Consider the following 22,202-nt stretch of genomic DNA (forward strand, 5'->3'; position numbering starts at 1 on the left):
GCCACTGCATGCTAGACATCAAATATAGCATCAACACATGGCCAGAAAATTGAATTGATCACAAAACTGAAACAATGGCATAGCAGATAATCAAATAAGCTTGATATAATATTATCCAATAGCAGTTCATCAAGAGATAGAGCTGTGCAAGCACAGCTATGCTCAATGGAGCAGTACCATGAATTTCACCACACAGGAAAGCACACCAGAGGCACTGACTCTTGCAAACTTGCAAGGATTGCATACTGCAATCAAGCCAGTGCAGCATATAGGAACACATTTGAGTATTTGGCTAATACAGCATCAAGAATAGAAGCACAGGGAAGCAGCAGCCAAGCACATGCATGAATATAGAAGAAATAGCCTAAGCAGCAGCACAAGCATAAGCAGTAGAGCAATAGCAGCAGTAGCACAGCTAGGGACCATGGTCAAGGCCAGAGAGCAGAGAGCCGCATGAACAGCACAACAGCATAAGCATCGGAGCAGCAGCAGAGCAGCACACGCCACACAGCAAGCTAGGCGCAACAAAGCAGCAGCAACAGCACGGCAGGCCCTCCATGAGGAGGAAAGCCTTGGCCAGAGCTCATAGAAGAGGAGGAAGAACAAGCACAGGGGATAAGAGAGAGGCGGCGCGTGTACCTGGAGCGAGCAGACGGCAGGCGTAGCCATGGCGGCCACGGCGGCACCTGGCCAGGCCATGCCAGGCCCGACTAGCGCCGCAGCGCTCCGCACCACGGTGGGAAGGCCCGGCGGCGCCATCACACCTGAGGCGCCGGTGAGCACCGCACCACCGTGCGGATGAACGCGAGGGGGATCGGCGAAGGGGGCGGCAAGAACCAGATCGACGCCGATGATCTGGTGCGCCGTCACGTGGCGGTGCAGATGCGCCCCATGGCGAGGGCCATGGCGGCCGGAGATCGCCGGAATCGGCCGGCGACGGTGAGGGCGACGCAGATCGCCAGAGAGAGGAAAGGGGATTAGGGTTAGGTCGAGCGGCACGAGGAGGTGGGTGAGTGAGTGACCGCTCGGGTCGGTTGGACCCGAGCTGGTTTAGCCCAACCCACTGGGCTCCACTGACAGGTGGGCCCAGGGGCAAATATGTCTTTTCACAATTCAATAAAAACCTGAAACTTTGAAATTCAATAGAAAATTGATAAAAGCTCTAAAAAAATAATTAAAAATTTGTAAATGGATCAGCATAAAATTCTCTATTTAAATAAAATACCAAACAGAATTTTTGAAGACAATTAAGAATAAATCTTAATTTGATGATTTAAATAATGATTTAAATCACACATATTATTTTCAATAATGAAAATAAGTCCATAAATACAATTAGAGTTTAAAAACACCTTGACAACATTTCAAGGTTGTATTTTACCCTAAACAAAGTATCCCTAAATTATTCTTAGTATTAACCTCTCTCATGAAATAACAACGACATCGGAAGGAGGGAACAAACCCTAAAACTGGAATCATGCATAATTGCTTCTTTAACCATTGCCCTTATCGGACAATGATGCTATTTTTCAGAGACAGAGGACAAGGGTCAGTCCACACCTTCCAACTGCAAAACTTTGCAGTGTTCAGGCAAGTTCATCACTTGCTCATGTCATTTGAATATTTCTATCAAATTACTTGCAAAGTACTATGGTTATCACTATTGCATAAAAATCAAAACCAATACTTTCATAACTATGAATATGACTAAGTGGTGGGCAAAGGAACCATGGATTGTGTTGATATGGTGGAGGTTCCATTGCACGGGCTTATATCCATCTAGGATTAAACAACAAATGTCGCCAGTGATTCTTGTGCCGTAATACCCGTGTTAACCATAAGATCCGGAGTGGGACGGAGTAGTCAAAAGTGTTTCCACCTCTCGTTCATCAACGGATGCGCTTACCGTAGTACACTTGTAATCCAAGGGGGCAAGCTGGTGAGGCTGGGGAGTCCTAAGTCCCCACGGCATAGTCCGTAGTACACTTGTCGCCCGAAAGAGCAAGCGGTGAGGCTGGGGAGTCCTAAGTCCCCACGGTATTGCGGTCTATGATGGGTTGCAGCTACCGGCGTAGGAGTGTATGGTAGAGCCCAGCACTGACGTCGTGGTCGGGGTCCACCTTGAAATCTACAGGAATAATGGGACCGGCGTGGACCCAGAGTCGGGGCATGCAACAAAGGGTGGGTGTTCGAGGTAGCGGAGGAACATGATTGGCTAGACCTTATACCGGGCCTCACACCGAAGGAAGTGTGGACGGGAAAGCTGCCCGGTTGGCACCAAGGTTAAGATCTCTTATGGGTAAAGCAACACACCTCTGCAGAGTGTAAAGAACCGTGACCTGTCACTCCCTCGTTCGGGATAAGGAACTGCGAACGCGGCCGGAAAGGAGCTCCATGAAGTTCTAGTAAACCGGTGAAGGCTGACGGACATAGCTCTTTGGAATAAAAGCAATCTCTTGAAGAAATGTTTATCAAAACCTGCATTGGTATTAGACTTTCTGGTCTAATATCGTATCTAGAGCATTAAACACCTCTTATCTATAATGAACTTGTTGAGTACGCTCGTACTCATACCACTCTTAAATCCCTTGCTTAGATTGTCTGAATCGACTGGAGGAGGACTACGACAACCCTGAAGGAGCCGAGATCATCGGCTATGAAGAACCAGACCTCTCTGGAGGTATTGAAGGCGTAGACTACCTCATAGTCTACGGAACCGGGGAGGCATCCGGAGGAGATCAAGCCTAGAAGCATCGAGTAGTAGTAGTAGCCGAGCAGCCCGAACTCTTAATACTTAGCTGCTCGAGAGAATAAATGTATAACTTAATGAGACTTCTATATTGTAAGCTAAGTTGGGTTCGCCTCGAACCCAGGAGTATTCCTCTTAGGACCCAAGAGGAGCTCCGAGACGATATGTGTATTATGTTTGTAATAATAAATGAATGAGTTATGGACCTGCTATGTTCTGTTGTACTACTCTGAGGGATGTAATATTTGCGGAATGGTACTTCGTGAATGTTATATCAACGACTGGCATACTACAACATGCAGTGGTATGCAGGGTCACCACACGGTACCAGAGCGGTACCAGGGCGGTACGACCGTAACTCGGTTACGGTACCTAAACGGTACCTTGAGCGGTACTACCGCCCCAGGTACTGCAGGGGTACCGCAGCGTGTGTCTGGGGGACGAATACAGCGCAGACTCAGAGCGGTACCAAGGGCGGTACCTATAGGGGTAGCGGTACTACCGCTACAGGTACCGGTAGTACCGGCCTGGCTAAATCTGGTTTTCTTCCCTTTTTCTCTCCAACCATGTCACCTCGCTAAACACACACAAAACCAGAAAACCTATCAACTACGCTTCAGTCTTCCGATCTTGACGCGTCCGGCGAGGTCACCGTGCTCTTGCAAATCTAACAATGATACTCAAGGCACACGGTGAGATTACTCAAGTGTTGTCATCAAACACACAAAACTTGGGGTGTGAATTTTGCTCTTACACATAGAAATCCTCCGAAAGTTAAATGAATCATGCCTCCACATTTAGAGCCTTTTGCAACAAAGGTTCCATAATTGGAAAACACAAATTTATTGGATTCAAACACCATCTAAACCCGTCTTTCATAAAGCAGGAGCCACTAACGAGATTCTTATTGATAGAATGGGCATGGGGCACATATTTCCGCTACACGATCTTGCCCGAAGTACACTTTAGATCTACCGTGTCAATACCAACAACAGTAGCATGTAAGCCATTCCCTATCATGACGGAGGAACCTCGGGCCTAATAAGAGGTAAACACGGAGATATCGGCGCATACATGAACATTAGCACCCGTATCAACCCACCGTTCCGTGGGCTTAAACACCAAAAGAACGGTAGGTAACAAATTACCATACCCCGAAGTTCGTTTTGTGTTGACAACAATGACCATTCATGTTGACATAATTGGAATTATGTCCAGCCCGACCCTTCTTCCCATTGCGCCGCTCCTACTTTAGTTCTCCATTCCAAATGTGTTCTTACTGAATCAAAGTTGAGTTATACATGCTAAACCCAAGAATCATCGTCAATGCGTCCAAACTTAGGAATGTTAAGTAACCCCTCTTTTGGTATCAAGTTGTGGATGATTTAATCGACTCATATAGTTTATGGAGCCCCTTCTATTGGCAAGCTCATATTGCTCATCCTCTTGTTGCAAGTCAACAACTTGAGATATCTGCACATGCGGTTGTTGATTATGGATGAATGTCTGCCCTATGAACATTTTATTGTCTAGCACCAACACCTTGTTGAGAAGTAAAGTTGGGGTGCCTCTATGTTGGTGTACTATCCAAGTTAAGTTCTCTTCCAGACAAGTCATGGATATATATCCATTTGTTGGTTTTGGTGCATTCAGTGGTCCGAGAAGAATCGAGGGTGCTCATAATCCAGCAGGACAGGGAGGCGTTTGTGGAAGGGTCCCACCTTGGTTTACCACCGAAGAACCTGGTGGAAGATGACCTATTGTTTCTCGTGGATCTTGACTGCATGGAACATGTCAAAAAAATGTATAAATGTCGGTGAAATTGGTTTGTATGATGATGAAATTTGCTTGTAAGCAGGTCGAGAAGTCAAGAAACTCTTGTTTATCTTCTTCACCGTCCTTGCGCACCTTCATAATGTCCAGCTGCAGGGATCCAACTCAAGCATACCCGTAATCGTAGAATTGTGGTGAGGGTTTTAACAAAGCAACTAAGCAAGCAACTTGCAAGCCAAACCTCACAGCCAAGGTAATCAACCTAGATGGAGAAGGAAGTTTATTGTAAGCCATAACTTACAACTAGACTCGAAGTTGTGGATCCTGGCGCCGCCGGCGTCGCCAAGTGATGCATGGATCTAGGTGGACAATGGGATATTAAGACCAAAGATATACTCTTTATCAACCACTCGAAGCCCCAGATCACCCAAATGTTGACACCCCCGCCAAGCCGGCACCGTCCACTTTACACCACTGCCGGAATCGAGAACCGAGATGCAGGATTTTACAAGAGAACTCAACTTCACCTCACAACACGATCTATTTTCTGGCAAGAATCACTGGCTCTCATACGAGTTGATATGCCTGAATCTCACCCCTACCAGTTTACGCAAAAAAGAGAAAGGGTCGAATTCAGAGATCCATTGCAGTGGATATAGATGATCAGAGGAGCACCCAATTACATACAGATGCCCGAACCCTAGAGGCTAAATAGGGGAAGAAGACAAACAAGTGACTATTTGTACTAAAGTGCGAGGATGTAAAACTGAAGTATTGGATTACAGACAATTCCGACAAACTGATGCGGTATCTCTGAAGTTACTGAAGATTGACAACCCTTTACTCTTCGTCTGATGAGTTTAGGGTCTGACACGACTTTCTAATTAAATCTCTTTTTAGTTGCATGGTTTTTGGTAATGAAGTGATGCACAGTGGTTGCTTTTTACATAAGGATTCTGGAACTGCCCATGTGTTCCCATGACCATGAGAGAGGTGAGGCTGTTGCTGCCACAGATTGAAAAAACAATCCTATAAATTATTCTGCACAAAAGCTGTGGGTATAATCATGCGTCCCTGTTCCAATTAAAAAATAGCTTACATTTAGCAGGCATATAATTATCTTCCTAATTTCCTGATTTGTTTAGTCTCTTGATGTATTCTACTAATTTGATACCTTGTATGTATGGCATCCCTTGATTCAATCCTACAGTAGTATGATACTGCAAATTAATAAACCTGATGAGCTTCACCTCTTGATATAATCATGCACTAGTATGCTACTGCACAGTTTAAGAAGCATAGCTAGCTAATCTTATAATTGTGTAAGTTGTTCCACTGTCTGCAGAGTGAAAACTTCTTCAGGTATCTCTAGTGCAGCATAAAATTCTTCTTCCTCGAAAACCAGATTAGACAATGTTCTCTTGAAGCTGCTTACAGCATCTTCCGGATGCCCTTTTGCTATGGATGCCTGCAATTCCATTTATAATTGTAAGTAACATATCACAATAACTAACCTGCACACTTTGCAAAGAACAGATAACTGACTTATATCGCCAAATCAATTTTGAATGAGATTCCTGCCTATGCAAAATATGGTATGAAACATCCAAACATAGTTACATACCAAATGCATTTCATCAAGGTTGAAAAGGCAGAATCTCCAGTTCCTAGACTCTATCCCATCAATGTACACAGATATGTTACTCCATTGAACATGGTGGAATTCCAAGCGATTCAGACCAAACCCAACCCCAGCACCTATAGCTTTAACAAATGCTTCTTTAAGACACCAGTACCTACAATATATGAATAATTTAGATCATGAAAAACATGAAGAGATTTCAACTCAACATAGCACACTTCTTTCAAAAGCAGAACTGCATCATTGGTACTGCGTGATGCTTACTTACTCATTCCGATGTAAATTAATAAACTGAAAGTACATTATAAAAGATGTGGGGAGATGTACAAATTGTTGGCATTGTTATGCTTAAATTTTAAAAGGTACCCCCTCCATCCCAAAATATAAGATGCATTGCAGCCAATCTAGGATGGTTGTAATAACATCTTATATTATGGGACGGAGGGAGTAGAACTCAAGCCACATGCAGCACAATAGGTTGTTCAGGTGCAGTGATGACAAATTTTTGGACATGAGAGTGCAGGTACTTGGTTAGGTTACAGCAGAAATTCATAATTCAGGTATGCCATATCTATTTCTCTTGTCTTGTGTTGTCGGACGACTAATCGGTCCAGGCAAGTAATGCACCAATCACACTGAATTCGACTTGGTGACCCACCAAGCACGTTTTAATCGGCCAGTTAAATGTTGATTCTGCTGCTTTTTGGTCATGGTGTTCAACCACAACTCTGAATACTGATATGCATATACTATTAGCAGAACCCAGAGATTCGTTATGCATAAATATTACTCAAGTCACATGCAGCTCACTGGGTTGCTAAAAACTGCGACATCTATGTACTTAGGTGCAGTAATGACAACTTTTTGTATATGGGAATACATGTACTTGGTTAGATTTCATCAGAAATCCATAATTCAGGTCTTCCATATCTACTACTCTTGTGACTCTTGTCTCGTGTTGCCATCTTGGTGATTCTAGAACTAGCTCGCAGTCCTCTGAATTATACTAGCACATAGTTCAGTGAATTATCAATTAAGATAGAGCTTCTGACGCTAGCTCAACCACAATTCTGAATGCTGATTCTGCATATACTATTTTCTATTCGACAGCTCCCAACAACATATAATTACCTGTAGAACTCCGTTAACATCTCAACAGAACCAGCAGCACGATCGATGCAGTTCCACTCATGGTCTGTAAGGTACGACGAGAAGTTCTTAAGGAATTCCACAGTGGTTTCTCCCTGGGGCTTAGAGATGCACACAATGTCAAGGCCAACGAGGCAGAGGAGCTCAGATGCTATGCCGACGTAGTCACCCTGATGCGACGTGTTGAAATTGAAGTTTCTGAAGGCCGCAGTTCCGTTCTCCTGCAAGATAACAAGGGTATGTACTTAATTGAAGAGCGACCGATCAATCGCAAAAGCTACTCAGCCTAACAAATGCTCATTTTATCTGTTGATGCAGATTAGACTGAAGAGCAAAAGAATGTTTTTGACTGTAATAGTGAATGATTTGGAGATTGTAGCAATGTCCGGATGTAAATTGATTGAGCACGCTGCAGTACCAGATACGGCTTCCCCTCGACCGTGCGTCGTATGTCTATTTGGTGGAACGGAATGCCAAGAACATGGTGCACAAGGGAGTACTGGAGCAGCCGGCTGAGGAGCGCTCGTTTCCTGTCTTCCTCCCTGACAAACCTGCAGCAGTGAGTTGGGGAGATCAATCTCCGACCAATTCGAACGCAATCCTACAGATTCCAACTTTTTTCCCATCCAATCTACTAATAGCAATATATGGAATCAGTGGAGCAACTTTTTTTCGAGATAGTGGAGCAAAATTGGTCAGGCGAGGAGCGAAGAAGTATGGGGACAACTTGGGTGGGATTTTGCTTTAGATAGGATCTATGAGATCAATTTTTTGAAGAGAAAATACATGTTAAAAAATTCTCAAAAAATTGACAACATACATATATGTTATATATGCAACACAAAAAAAATCGCTGCTTCAAATTCAACATACATTTAGAGAGCCAAAAAAGATAAGTCTGGGAATGAATAGTGTGAAATACTATTCACCCAAAGCTGACACTATTCACAACAGAATTTATCTTTTTTGTTTCTCTAAAAGTAGATTGACTTTTGAGCTGATTTTTTTTTGGAGTTGTAGATACCGTCCATAAGTATGTTGTATAATTTTATTTGACTTTTTCGCATTTGATAAATATGCTTTTTATGATCTGATCTTACGATCTCAACTAACAAGAAGATCCAATGCAAGTCTTCCCCGAAGAAGTATCGGTAAAAGGTGAATCGGGAGTTTGAATTGGTCGGCGAGTATACCTGGCGATGGCGGGGTGGTGGTGCGGCGGCAGGAGGGCGGCGGCGGCTTGGAACTGCGCGGGGGAGGGGCACCAGCGGGCTATGTCGACGAGCCACCTCCGCCGCGCCCCGCCGCCGTGCGTCTCCGCCATCTCATTCCTTTCCAGTCCCTTGTCCAAGACGGGCGCGGGTGGTTCGTTTAGTCTGCCTCGGGATGGCAGGGCGCACTTGGAGCTGGAGGCGGGGGATGGGACGCCTCGCCGGCCGCCGCCGGCACCCCACGTCAGTTGTGTTTGGAAGGAGAAGCACAAGGGGAAAAGACAAAGGGCGGGCTTGGCCTTTGTGAGATCGTCGCATAAATCTTCGAAATTCAGGTCTCTTTTGATTGCAGGATTTCAAAGAAACATAGGATTAATGGCTCTATCAGTTTCTACAAATTTACGCATGAATTTTATAAGAATCGTATTTGGACGGTGCGTACGAGAAATTCAGAGGATAGACGAGACGGAGTAAAAATAATAGAGAGCAGTGCATTGGACTTTTCAGCTGGAAAATAAAATGACTTATCATCTTATGTTTTGTATTGTTGAATTCTTACAAAAAGGACATCATATGCAGGAATATTACGAAATTATCTATAAACCAAATCCTACGATCAAAGGGTCTTTATAGGAAAAAAACCGTTACAATTTAAATCCTTCAAAATTCCTAAAAAAAACTTACAAAGAACATATAATTCTTTTATACTCCCTCAGATCCATATTATTTGATGTTAAAGTGGATGCATCTACAATTAAAATGTGTTTAGATACATCTATATTAGCATCAAGTAATATGAGTCGGAGGGAGTAGATAATCTACTGCGATTATATCAATTATTAGTCAATGGCGCACTAAGATGCAAGTAGATCTACAATAAACTTAAGTGGGAAACCTAACAGGGTATTACACACATTGTTTTGGTAACCTTCCTTCGCTAACAAATGCGCTACGCCATTACATATCGACGCGCGTGCCTGACCGAGTGATCCGCAAAAACCTTGAGCATCGACTTTATTTCCTTGACGAGAGGGGGGCCTTTGTCTTTGCTTCCCAGTTTTGCTAGAGCACCCACATAATCAGTCTCCAAACAAGCCTTTTTAACACCATCCTTGGCTAATTTCAAAGATCATCTGCAGGCAGGAAGCTTAGCACTCTCTAGATTTGAAGCATATGTCGAAAAGTGGCCCACTCTAGCTTGGAACTGAAGGGACAAATCTTATCCTATATGGACTTTGGTGCTAATGACAATTAAATTAGGTAAGTAATGTGTTTACAAGTTTTATACACATGAGTTAGTTCCATTCATGTTTGAAGCAAGGTGATTGGTTATCCCGACATAAAATGAATTTGGAGAAGACGGCATCTTATGTTTCTATCGTTTCTCTTACCCTTTTGAGTCCTAGAATATCATACTATTAAGGGGGGTGCTTATGAAGGATGGGTTTTGAATTCCATACGACCATACACATCCTATCTGCTTTGGGCTAACTTTCCCCCATCTCCTCTCCCAACTTGCTACACTAGCCAGAGCTGCTCCCGTGGAAACCGGCCCGATCCCGAGCCCCTCCGGCGACGATGTCGATGGGAGGTGGCGGAGGTGAGGCGTCGGAGTAGGTTCCTAGGTTAGGAGTAGTTTTCCGGCGGCTTGCCGGTTAGGTTTTAGAGTAGAAGCTCTGGTTTCGCGGCCAGATCCAGCGCGGGCCGGCGGCGCGTGGCGTCCCTCTCTGCTCTGATGGCATGAGCCCAGGGAGCCTCCTTCTCGCCCGATCTCAACAATAAGGCCATCGCCATCTCCCTTGAGCTCCTCATGGCGTCTCTTCTTCCGCTCCTGGCCGGCCTTGGTGGCGAGGGGGACGGGTTGGAGACGTCTTCATCGGCTTGATCTGGAGGTGGCAGAGGTTGTGTGCCTCTCTGGTGCTATGGCGCAACACCAGGTGGCCTGTCGTTGGCGGCCTCCCTCCAAATCCATGGGGGATTTTGGATAGGAGCTCGTCGACGGTTGCGCCTTTCGATAAGGCGCCTAGGAGTTTTCAGCTGATGAGAAGATGTCCTTCTGGCCTCCTTGGCCGGCCATGTTGGCGGGGGAGGTGGGCGTGGAGGCAGACTGCTTGGTCTCTTTCGGTCTGACCGGCCGTAGAGGCGAGGGGACGGGAGGTGCCAAGCATCCATGCTTCTCCTTCAAGCTGATAACGCAGTTCTTGTTGCGGACGTCTCTCTCTCTCTCTCACTTGCTCAAGGCCCATGGTGGTGGCCTGGAAGTGAGAGTCGACTGATGGCAGCGACGGCTTTTGGAGCTCTTCTCCGATGCTTTCTGGCGTCGGACTGAATGACAGTAGGGCTGTCGCTCCGCCGCTGCTCTGCTCCGGCCGACGGTGTCTCATGTGCTTCATCTCCAAGTGGTTTGTCCCCGGAGAGGTTGGCGCAGTCCGTCGTCCGAGCTCGATCTGGAGGAGGAAGATGGAGGACTTGATCGTGTTTTAGTTTTTCCCTTAGGGTCCTCTTTGCTTATTTCCTTGACCCCTGTGTAATTCTGGTATCTTTTAGGGTTATCTTGTACTCCAGATTTTAATTGCAGCTTTGTCGGGTTTCCACCCGAAGGAATTTAAAAAAAATACACATCCTATCTTATCCCACCAAACATCCACTCCTAATCTTGCCAAGGTTTGCCTCCTCTCCTCTTCCTTTGGCTTTTGTCCTTAGCTGCATCTTCACATGAGTTCGGACACAGATTCAGAATGGTTCAGGTGGTATGTGAAACACATAATTTGTTTCGAATTTTTTTGGCACGTAAAATTTAATTATTTTGAAGTGATATCATGGTATCATGTGAGGTGTGGTATCACTAGATATTTTCCCGCAAGTTCAGATGGTATGGCTAGCCAACATGTGTTTTCCTGGCAGAACCCTGGTCGGACGGACATGAACGAAATCTCGAACACGTTCACCCATCTAACCCGTCAGCTCGTCCAACTTGAAAGATTTGCTCTCAATGGTAATTTTTGGGGCCCATATAAAAGTCCATCTTCCACCTTGGGAAGGGCACTAATTTTAGCCCCTCCATTGCTGATCTTTAAGCCTTTTTTATTCGTCCACTTCCCCTCTCATTCTTGCAAATCTTTGAGGAAAAAGAGAGAGGAACCCTAGATTTACAGTCACCAAAAGTTCAACCCCCACCTTGAGTAAGCTTGGTCTTGTTACTCTTTAGTTTGTGGGGAACCCTGGACGATTGGTGTTGCCTTGTGAGGATCCAGTGTGTGGGTTCCTATCAAGGAGTTTCTAAAAGGTGTGAGGATCACCTCAAGATCCTGGATAGTGGAATGGCTCTCACTTTGTTTGGAGGTATCAATGGCTCTCACTTGGTTTGGAAAGCTCAAGGGAGAATAAGGCTAGGTCTGTGAATAGGATTGTGTGAACTTTATTTGCCACGACTTCTCCAATAGAGATTAGAGCCCCCCAAGGACTTGAACTTCAGGATAAATCACCGTGTCTTCGTATCCCTCTACATTCGGTTATTTCTTTCCTTGCCTTTACTTTTGTATCTTGTATCTTGTTACTTGTATTGCATCATATAGGATTGTCCATCTAGTTGTTTTAGGTTCACTTTATTTATCCGCAATTATCCCCGCAAACAAAAAAATTGGTTAAAATTTGTAGTCGTATATTCACCCCCTCTAAGAGCCATCTTTGATCCTTCAGGAACCCTCCACGGTGATCCCTGAGGACCACACGCATCCTCCATTGAGGCGTACGCATTTGCTTTGTGTCATCCGGCCCCGGGAGGGAGCCAATGCTTCTTGACCCTCGGAGACAAAGCTGTAAAGAGGGTTTTATTGCCAGCCACTCCTCTACGAGGAAGATAGAGCGTCATGCAATTCCTTTAGAAATTTCCTCAATCCCCTCAAATACTTCTCCACCAATACACGCGCTAGCATGGTGGGGGATTTTTAATCAAGAAAAAATAAAAAGGCTTATAGGGATATCTTGAGATTATGTCATCGAATAGATGCTTTAGTGAGATTTTCCGAGATACAGGGTAATCTCTCCTCAAGTACTCTAAGAAAATTTCATTTAAATACACTTCAAATACAGCAGAAATAAATAAGTTCTCAGTGATTTATTCAGTCTAGCAGTACCTAGCTATGATGCATCCGCTACAGTTCTCATCAGTTCTCAGACGGTGCAACATCCGTCAATTGTCAAGATGACAACCAATCAAGCCTTCGTGGTCCTTGAATCCGTCGATCAAGCTAGGTTGCCATTCTCTCACGCCGGAGACCCATTTTATCCGCTTGTCCTCTTTTACCTAAGGACTCGTGCGTTTTGGCATACCCGCACACATCGTGGCCGTCTCACATGGGCGAGCCACATATCGTGCGTACGCCGCCACGTCTACGCCGGAGTCCGGCGGCCGGACGCGATACATGTGAGCACAGGCGCCCGCTCGCTATATAAGTAGCCATCGCCATGCATACCGCTCGATGCAGTGAGCTTCCTGTCTAGTGTAGTATCCTACAGTACAAACGTGTAACAATGAGGACCTCGTCAATGCTCGTCCTTCTCCTCGCCGTGCTCTTCCTCACCGCACGCGCCACCGTGCTGGTCTCTGGCGCTCCGCCTAGCTCGCCGGGGCACGGCTGCGGGAAAGCGGTGGAGGACGCGTTCTACCGAAAGGTGGGCAACTTCGCGGTGGTGATCTACAGCCTCTGGCACGACATCTCGCCGGCACCAGTGCTGGAGTGCGTCGTATCGGCGTCCACGCGGCGGGCCAAGGGCAACGCCGTCGACTACCTCCTGGTGCTGCGCGTGGCCGGGCTCGGCACCTGCGAGGTGCTCGTGTGGGGCGTCTCTGGGGAGGGCTCGCGGGACTGGAAGCTCAAGTACTTCAAGCCGGTGGCCTAATAGGCTAATACAGACCTCGTGGCATGTAATCGAAATGCAAACTGTCGACCGGTGCTGCTTAACAGGCAAAAAAAAAAAGTATATCTCATAATTCTAGTAGTATCATGTAACTTCTGTATCATGCACTATCATATGCACTGTCTTTTATTAGCATTTAATCGTTGAGATCCATTTGATATAATACTATAATTCTCATTATTTCTTTCTCATAGTAGACAGAAGGCTTGAATGAGCCTGGATTTAAATTAACGGAGTTACACTATGAGTTACAACACACACATGGGCATAGCGCACAAAGATGTCAAGCCGAAGCGCTAGCTTGAACCATGATGAGGGGGCCTTGTCTGCTGTTGGACTGGAGCGATCCCGACTGTGTCCACATCAATAAACCTCCATCGCACCAAGACTTCAGCCCAAGGAAACACTCGACGACGGTCCGGCCACCTAGAAGAACTTGAGGAACCGAAAGAGGGAGGTTATGCGACGACACCTCTAAGAAGGTGAATGGCGCACGAACGTGTCATCATCGCCGCCGAAGATCGAGGTCCTGCAAAGTTTTCACCCTGACCCGAAATCACCACCCGTGGAGCTCAGGCTAGGTCCAGACCAAAACTCAACACCTTCCCCTAGCATTGGGGTAGGCACACTGGCAACAGCTATGGCCAGATGTCGACCTAGCAAAGCCCCCCAAGGCGCTAGCGAGGACGTTAGCTACCGCAACAGAGCCGCATAAAAGTAGCCATGCCGGTGTTGCGAGAGGGTTGCGACACCAGCAAGAGGTCACAGAGTGATCCACAAGACACTACCAGAGAGGGAAGCACGACGCGAGGCACTCATGGGTAGCAGGTTGAGGTGAAGGGACAGAGTCCATCATCTCGAACAGTAGGGCCATCATCGGGATGCCTTAACAAGGAAACGCCACCCGCAGGTGACGCTGGTTGTAGTCACCGGCACAGACCAAGGCCGTGCGCAACTTTCGCCAAGGTCCAAAATTGATCCAAAATCCGGTCACCATCACGTGGAGGCAGAGCATAAATCACTACCGCTCCACAAGCCAAACCTCACTATGAACTAGCCCCAACTGGACTCATCCGTTGGGGAATGCAAGAGTTGGCTGGCAAGGCCCGGCCAGACCCGGAGCTAGACATCCACGATGCTACCTTGGTGGCACCATGACGACCACCCCATCGCTAGCGTGCTAGCACCTGCAGTAGCACGGCCAAACTAGTCGGAGGGAAAATAGACCGCATCAACCACGAAGAAGGTTCTAAATTCATTGTCCCAATTGAAGAAACAACACATACCTCCTTAGTTGTTGCAAGTGCTTCCTCGAGAATTTTCTTGCAAGACTCCTTAGAATTGTTATTTATCAGAATTTGTTCCGTGTTGTTTGTCAGTAGCTTATAAAAGTATCAATAGATATTATGCTAGCATTCTTGCTGGCTGACTCTCACTCCTCAAATTCAGACAACTCAATTCATGCATGCATTGACGGAGTCATAGGTAACTGGGTACCTACAAACGTGTAAATTTAGCCTTGACTTCCTGTCTAGGCGGGTCTTAGACTCAAACGGGGGAATAGCAAGATGATATTCTGCCGAATGCACAAGGATGCCATCTCATAGTATCCAACTAGCCAAATCGCCCCGCTGAAGGGGCCAGGAGGCCCCTCATCATAGAAGTCATCACCCGTGACGTCAGGCATGACTCACAACTAGCTAAAGGGACTAAACAGCCTGATGTGGGCATGTCCCAGCCTAGCTAGGCATGACCTCTTGCAGGGTCACATCCCAACCCTTGGCTGGCGGAGTCATCCCCGAGGCCACGGAAGTCGACGGTGACCTTAGCTACACTAGAAGGCTCATGATGGTGTGGAGATAGGAAGACGGAGTAGCATCCAAGGAGTCGAAGAGTAGCAGCCAAGAAGCCCAATCGCCATATCACTTTGATACGTCTCCGACGTATCGATAATTTCTTATGTTCTATGCCATATTATTGATGATACCTACATGTTTTATGCACACTTTATGTCATATTCGTGCATTTTCTGGAACTAACCTATTAACAAGATGCCGAAGTGCCGGTTCCTGTTTTCTGCTGTTTTTGGTTTCAGAAATCCTAGTAACGAAATATTCTCGGAATTGGACGAAACGAAGACCCAGGTGCCTATTTTTCCACGGAGCTTCCAGAAGACCGAAGAACACACGAAGTGGGGCCACGAGGTGGCCAGACCATAGGGCGGCGCGGCCCAGGTCTTGGCCGCGCCGACCTATGGTGTGGGCCCCTCGTCTGGCCCCCGACTCTCCCTTCCGCCTACTTAAAGCCTCCGTCGCGAAACCCCGAGGCGAAAAACCACGATACGGAAAACCTTGCGAGACGCCGCCGCCGCCGATCCCATCTCGGGGGATTACGGAGATCTCCTCCGGCACCCTGCCGGAGAGGGGATTCATCTCCCGGAGGACTCTACACCGCCATGGTCGCCTCCGGAGTGATGAGTGAGTAGTTCACCCCTGGACTATGGGTCCATAGCAGTAGCTAGATGGTTGTCTTCTCCTCATTGTGCTTCATTGTTGGATCTTGTGAGCTGCCTAACATGATCAAGATCATCTATCTGTAATTCTATATGTTGTGTTTGTCGGGATCCGATGGATAGAGAATACCATGTCATGTTAATTATCAAGTTATTACACATGTGTTGTTTATGATCTTGCATGCTCTCCGTTACTAGTAGAGGCTCTGGCCAAGTTTTTACTTTTAACTCCAAGAGGGAGTATTTATGCTCGATAGTGGGTTCATGCCGCATTGACACCAGGACGAGTGACGAAAGTTCTAAGGTTGTGTTGTCTTGTTGCCACTAGGGATAAAACATTGGCGCTATGTCCGAGGATGTAGTTGTTGATTACATTACGCACCATACTTAATGCAATTGTCTGTTGCTTTGCAACTTAATACTGGAAGGGGTTCGGACGATAACCTGAAGGTGGACTTTTTAGGCATAGATGCGGTTGGATGGCGGTCTATGTACTTTGTCGTAATGCCCAATTAAATCTCACTATACTTATCATGTCATGTATGTGCATTGTTATGCCCTCTCTATTTGTCAATTGCCCGACTGTAATTTGTTCACCCAACATGCTTTTATCTTATGGGAGAGACACCTCTAGTGAACTGTGGACCCCGGTCCATTCTTTAATACTTGAAATACAAATCTGCTGCAATACTTGTTCTTTACTGTTTTCTCTGCAAACAATCATCTTCCACACAATACGGTTAATCCTTTGTTACAGCAAGCCGGTGAGATTGACAACCTCATCTGTTTCGTTGGGGCAAAGTACTTTGGTTGTGTTGTGCGGGTTCCACGTTGGCGCCGGAATCTCCGGTGTTGCGCCGCACTACATCCCGCCGCCATCAACCTTCAACGTGCTTCTTGACTCCTACTGGTTCGATTAAACCTTGGTTTCTAACTGAGGGAAACTTGCCGCTGTGCGCATCACACCTTCCTCTTGGGGTTCCCAACGGACGTGTCAACTACACGCATCAAGCAAATTTACGGCGCCGTTACGGGGAGATCAAGACACGCTGCAAGGGAGTCTCCACTTCTCAATCTCTTTACTTTGTTTTTGTCTTGCTTTATTTTATTTACTACTTTGTTTGCTGCACTTATATCAAAACACAAAAAAATTAGTTGCTAGCTTTACTTTATTTACTGTCTTGTTTGCTATATCAAAAACACAAAAAAATTAGTTTACTTGCATTTACTTTATCTAGTTTGCTTTATTTACTATTGCTAAAATGACCAACCCTGAAAATACTAAGTTGTGTGACTTCACTAGCACAAATAATAATGATTTCCTATGCACACCTATTGCTCCACCTGCTACTACAGCAGAATTCTTTGAAATTAAACCTGCTTTACTTAATCTTGTCATGAGAGAGCAATTTTCGGTGTTAGTTCTGATGATGCTTGCTGCCCATCTCAATAATTTTGTTGAACTATGTGAAATGCAAAAGTATAAAGATGTAGATGGTGACATTATAAAATTAAAATTGTTCCCTTTCTCATTAAGAGGAAGAGCTAAAGATTGGTTGCTATCTCTGCCTAAGAATAGTATTGATTCATGGACTAAATGCAAGGATGCTTTTATTGGTAGATATTATCCCCCTGCTAAAATTATATCTTTGAGGAGTAGCATAATGAGTTTTAAACAATTGGATAATGAACATGTTGCTCAAGCTTGGGAAAGAATGAAATCTCTGGTTAAAAATTGCCCAACCCATGGACTGACTACTTGGATGATCATCCAAACCTTCTATGCAGGACTAAATTTTTCTTCGCGGAATTTATTGGATTCAGCTGCTGGAGGTACCTTTATGTCCATCACTCTTGGTGAAGCAACAAAGGTTCTTGATAATATGATGGTTAATTACTCTGAATGGCACACGGAAAGAGCTCCACAAGGTAAGAAGGTAAATTCTGTTGAAGAGTCCTCTTCCTTGAATGATAAGGTTGATGCTATTATGTCTATGCTTGCGAATGATAGGACTAATGTTGATCCTAATAATGTTCCATTAGCTTCATTGGTTGCCCAAGAAGAACATGTTGATGTAAACTTCATTAAAAATAATAATTTCAACAACAATGCTTATCGGAACAATTCTAGTAATAACTATAGGCCATATCCTTATAATAATGGTAACGGTTATGCTAATTCTTATGGGAATTCTTACAACAATAATAGGAATACACCCCTGGACTTGAAGCCATGCTTAAAGAATTTATTAGTACACAAACTGCCTTTAACAAATCTGTTGAGGAAAAGCTCAATAAAATTGATATTCTTGTTTCTAGAGTTGATAGTCTTGCCTCCGATGTTGATCTTTTGAAATCGAAAGTTATGCCTAATAGGGATATTGAAAATAAAATTGTTACTACAGCAAATGCCATCCAAGTTAGAATTAATGAGAATATAAGATTAATGGCTGAGCTGCGTGCTAGGTGGGATAGAGAAGAAAATGAAAAACTAGCTAAAAAGGAAAATGTAGCTAAAGTTTGGACTATTACCACCGCTAGCAATGCTAATGATTCATATGTTGCTGCACCTCCTACTATCAATGGTAAAATAATTGGTGTTGGCAATGCTTCTACTCCTAGTGCAAAGCGCGCAAAATTACCGAAGCTGCTAAAGCTGCTGAAGCTGCTTGTGATAAAGCTGCTGAAATTTTTTCCAACCTTGGGGATGATAATCCCATTGCTTTAGATTGTAATGATTTAGATTTTGATGATTGCCATATCTCTGAAGTTATAAAGTTCTTGCAAAAACTTGCTAAAAGTCCCAATGCTAGCGCTATAAATTTGGCTTTCACAAAACATATTACAAATGCTCTCATAAAAGCTAGAGAAGAGAAACTAAAACTTGAAACTTCTATTCCTAGAAAGCTAGAGGATGGTTGGGAGCCCATCATTAAAATGAGAATCAAAGATTTTGATTGTAATGCTTTATGTGATCTTGGTGCAAGTATTTCTGTTATGCCTAAAAAAGTCTATGATATGCTTGACTTGCCACCATTGAAAAACTGTTATTTGGATGTTAATCTCGCTGATAATGATAAAAAGAAACCTTTGGGGAAAGTTGATAATGTTCATATTATGGTTAACAATAACCTTGTCCCCGTTGATTTTGTTGTCTTGGATATTGAATGCAATGCATCTTGCCCCATTATATTGGGAAGACCTTTTCTCCGAACCGTTGGTGCTACTATTGATATGAAGGAAGGTAATATTAAATATCAATTTCCTCTCAAGAAAGGTATGGAACACTTCCCTAGAAAGAGAATGAAGTTACCTTATGATTCTATTATTAGAACAAATTATGATGTTGATGCTTCATCTCTTGATGTTACTTGATATACACTTTCGCGCCTAGGCTGAAAGGCGTTAAAGAAAAGCGCTTATGGGAGACAACCCATGTTTTTACTACAGTATTTTTGTTTTATATTTGTGTCTTGGAAGTTGTTTACTACTGTAGCAACCTCTCCTTATCTTAGTTTTATGTTTTGTTGTGCCAAGTAAAGTCTTTGATAGAAAAGTAAGTACTAGATTTGGATTACTTGCGCAGTTCCAGATTTCTTTGCTTGTCACGAATCTGGGTCTATCTCCCTGTAGGTAGCTCAGAAAATTACGCCAATTTACGAGCATGATCCTCAGATATGTACGCAACTTTCATTAAATTTGAGCATTTTCGTTTGAGCAAGTCTGGTGGCCTAATAAAATCCATCTTTACGGACTGTTCTGTTTTGACAGATTCTGTCTTTTATTTCGCATTGCCTCTTTTGCTATGTTGGATGAATTTCTTTGATCCACTAATGTCCAGGTAGCTTTATGCAATGTCCAGAAGTGTTAAGAATGATTGTGTCACCTCTGAACATGTGAATTTTTATTATGCACTAACCCTCTAATGAGTTGTTTCGAGTTTGGTGTGGAGGAAGTTTTCAAGGGTCAAGAGAGGAGTATGATGCAATATGATCAAGGAGAGTGAAAGCTCTAAGCTTGGGGATGCCCCGGTGGTTCACCCCTGCATATATTAAGAAGACTCAAGCGTCTAAGCTTGGGGATGCCCAAGGCATCCCCTTCTTCATCGACAACATTATCGAGTTCCTCCCCTGAAACTATATTTTTATTCGGCCACATCTTATGTACTTTGCTTGGAGCGTCGGTTTGTTTTTGTTTTTGTTTTGTTTGAATAAAATGGATCCTAGCATTCACTTTATGGGAGAGAGACACGCTCCTCTGTTGCATATGTACAAATATGTCCTTAGGCTCTACTCATAGTATTCAAGGCGAAGTTTCATCTTCGTTAAATTGTTATATGGTTGGAATTGGAAAATGATACATGTAATAAATTGCTAAAATGTCTTGGATAATTTGATACTTGGCAATTGTTGTGCTCATGTTTAAGCTCTTGCATCATATACTTTGCACCCATTAATGAAGAAATACTTAGAGCTTGCTAATTTGGTTTGCATATTTGGTTTCTCTAGAGTCTAGATAACATCTAGTATTGAGTTTTGAACAACAAGGAAGACGGTATGTAGTCTTATAATGTTTACCATATGTCTTTTATGTGAGTTTTGCTGTACCGTTCATCCTTGTGTTTGTTTCAAATAACCTTGCTAGCCTAAACCTTGTATCGAGAGGGAATACTTCTCATGCATCCCAAATACTTGAGCCAACCACTATGCCATTTGTGTCCACCATACCTACCTACTACATGGTATTTATCCGCCATTCCAAAGTAAATTGCTTGAGTGCTACCTTTAAAATTCCATCATTCACCTTTGCAATATATAGCTCATGGGACAAATAGCTTAAAAACTATTGTAGTATTGAATATGTACTTATGCACTTTATCTCTTATTAAGTTGCTTGTTGTGCGATAACCATGTTTACGGGGACGCCATCAACTATTCTTTGTTGAATATCATGTGAGTTGCTATGCATGTCCGTCTTGTCCGAAGCAAGAGAGATCTACCACCTTCATGGTTGGAGCATGCATATTGTTAGAGAAGAACTTTGGGCCGCTAACTAAAGCCATGATTCATGGTGGAAGTTTCAGTCTTGGACACATATCCTCAATCTCATATGAGAATAATAATTGTTGCCACATGCTTATGCATTAAAGAGGAGTCCATTATCTGTTGTCCATGTTGTCCCGGTATGGATGTCTAAGTTGAGAATAATCAAAAGCGAGAAATCCAAAATGCGAGCTTTCTCCTTAGACCTTTGTACAGGCGACATGGAGGTACCCCATTGTGACACTTGGTCAAAACATGTGCATTGCAAAGATCCGGTAGTCCAAGTTAATTAGGACAAGGTGCGGGCACTATTAGTATACTATGCATGAGACTTGCAACTTGTAAGATAGAACTTTCATAACTCATATGCTTTATTACTACCGTTGACAAAATTGTTTCATGTTTTCAAAATAAAAGCTCTAGCACAAATATAGCAATCGATGCTTTCCTCTTTGAAGGACCATTCTTTTTACTTTTATGTTGAGTCAGTTCACCTATTTCTCTCCACCTCAAGAAGCAAACACTTGTGTGAACTGTGCATTGATTCCTACATACTTGCATATTGTACTTGTTATATTACTCTATGTTGACAATTATCCATGAGATATACATGTTACAAGTTGAAAGCAACCGCTGAAACTTAATCTTCCTTTGTGTTGCTTCAATACCTTTACTTTGATTTATTGCTTTATGAGTTAACTCTTATGCAAGACTTATTAATACTTGTCTTGAAGTACTATTCATGAAAAGTATTTGCTTTATGATTCACTTGTTTACTCATGTCATTACCATTGTTTTGATCGCTGCATCCACTACATATGTTTACAAATAGTATGATCAAGGTTATGATGGCATATCACTTCAGAAATTATCTTTTGTTATCGTTTTACCTGCTCGGGACGAGCAGAACTAAGCTTGGGGATGCTTGATACGTCTCCGACGTATCGATAATTTCTTATGTTCTATGCCATATTATTGATGATACCTACATGTTTTATGCACACTTTATGTCATATTCGTGCATTTTCGGAACTAACCTATTAACAAGATGCCGAAGTGCCGGTTCTGTTTTCTGCTGTTTTTGGTTTCAGAAATCCTAGTAACGAAATATTCTCGGAATTGGACGAAACGAAGACCCAGGTGCCTATTTTTCCACGGAGCTTCCAGAAGACCGAAGAACACACGAAGCGGGGCCACGAGGTGG

General features: G+C 44.0%; 1 protein-coding gene across 1 annotated transcript; it reads right to left on the bottom strand.

Moving 5' to 3' along the window:
* Positions 1–5,749: 5,749 nt before the first annotated feature.
* On the bottom strand, positions 5,750–8,646 carry LOC124680933 (L-aminoadipate-semialdehyde dehydrogenase-phosphopantetheinyl transferase-like). Its single transcript, XM_047215949.1, has 5 exons — positions 8,507–8,646; positions 7,732–7,864; positions 7,296–7,534; positions 6,147–6,318; positions 5,750–5,990 (listed from the first exon to the last, which is right to left on the bottom strand). The coding sequence occupies exons 1-5, from the start codon at positions 8,635–8,637 to the stop codon at positions 5,835–5,837; spliced, it is 831 nt and encodes a 276-aa protein (XP_047071905.1). The 5' UTR covers positions 8,638–8,646; the 3' UTR covers positions 5,750–5,834.
* Between the last annotated feature and the right edge of the window lie 13,556 nt (positions 8,647–22,202).

This window comes from Lolium rigidum, unplaced genomic scaffold (assembly GCF_022539505.1).
Source record: "Lolium rigidum isolate FL_2022 unplaced genomic scaffold, APGP_CSIRO_Lrig_0.1 contig_31004_1, whole genome shotgun sequence".
NCBI classification, from domain to species: Eukaryota; Viridiplantae; Streptophyta; class Magnoliopsida; order Poales; family Poaceae; genus Lolium; species Lolium rigidum.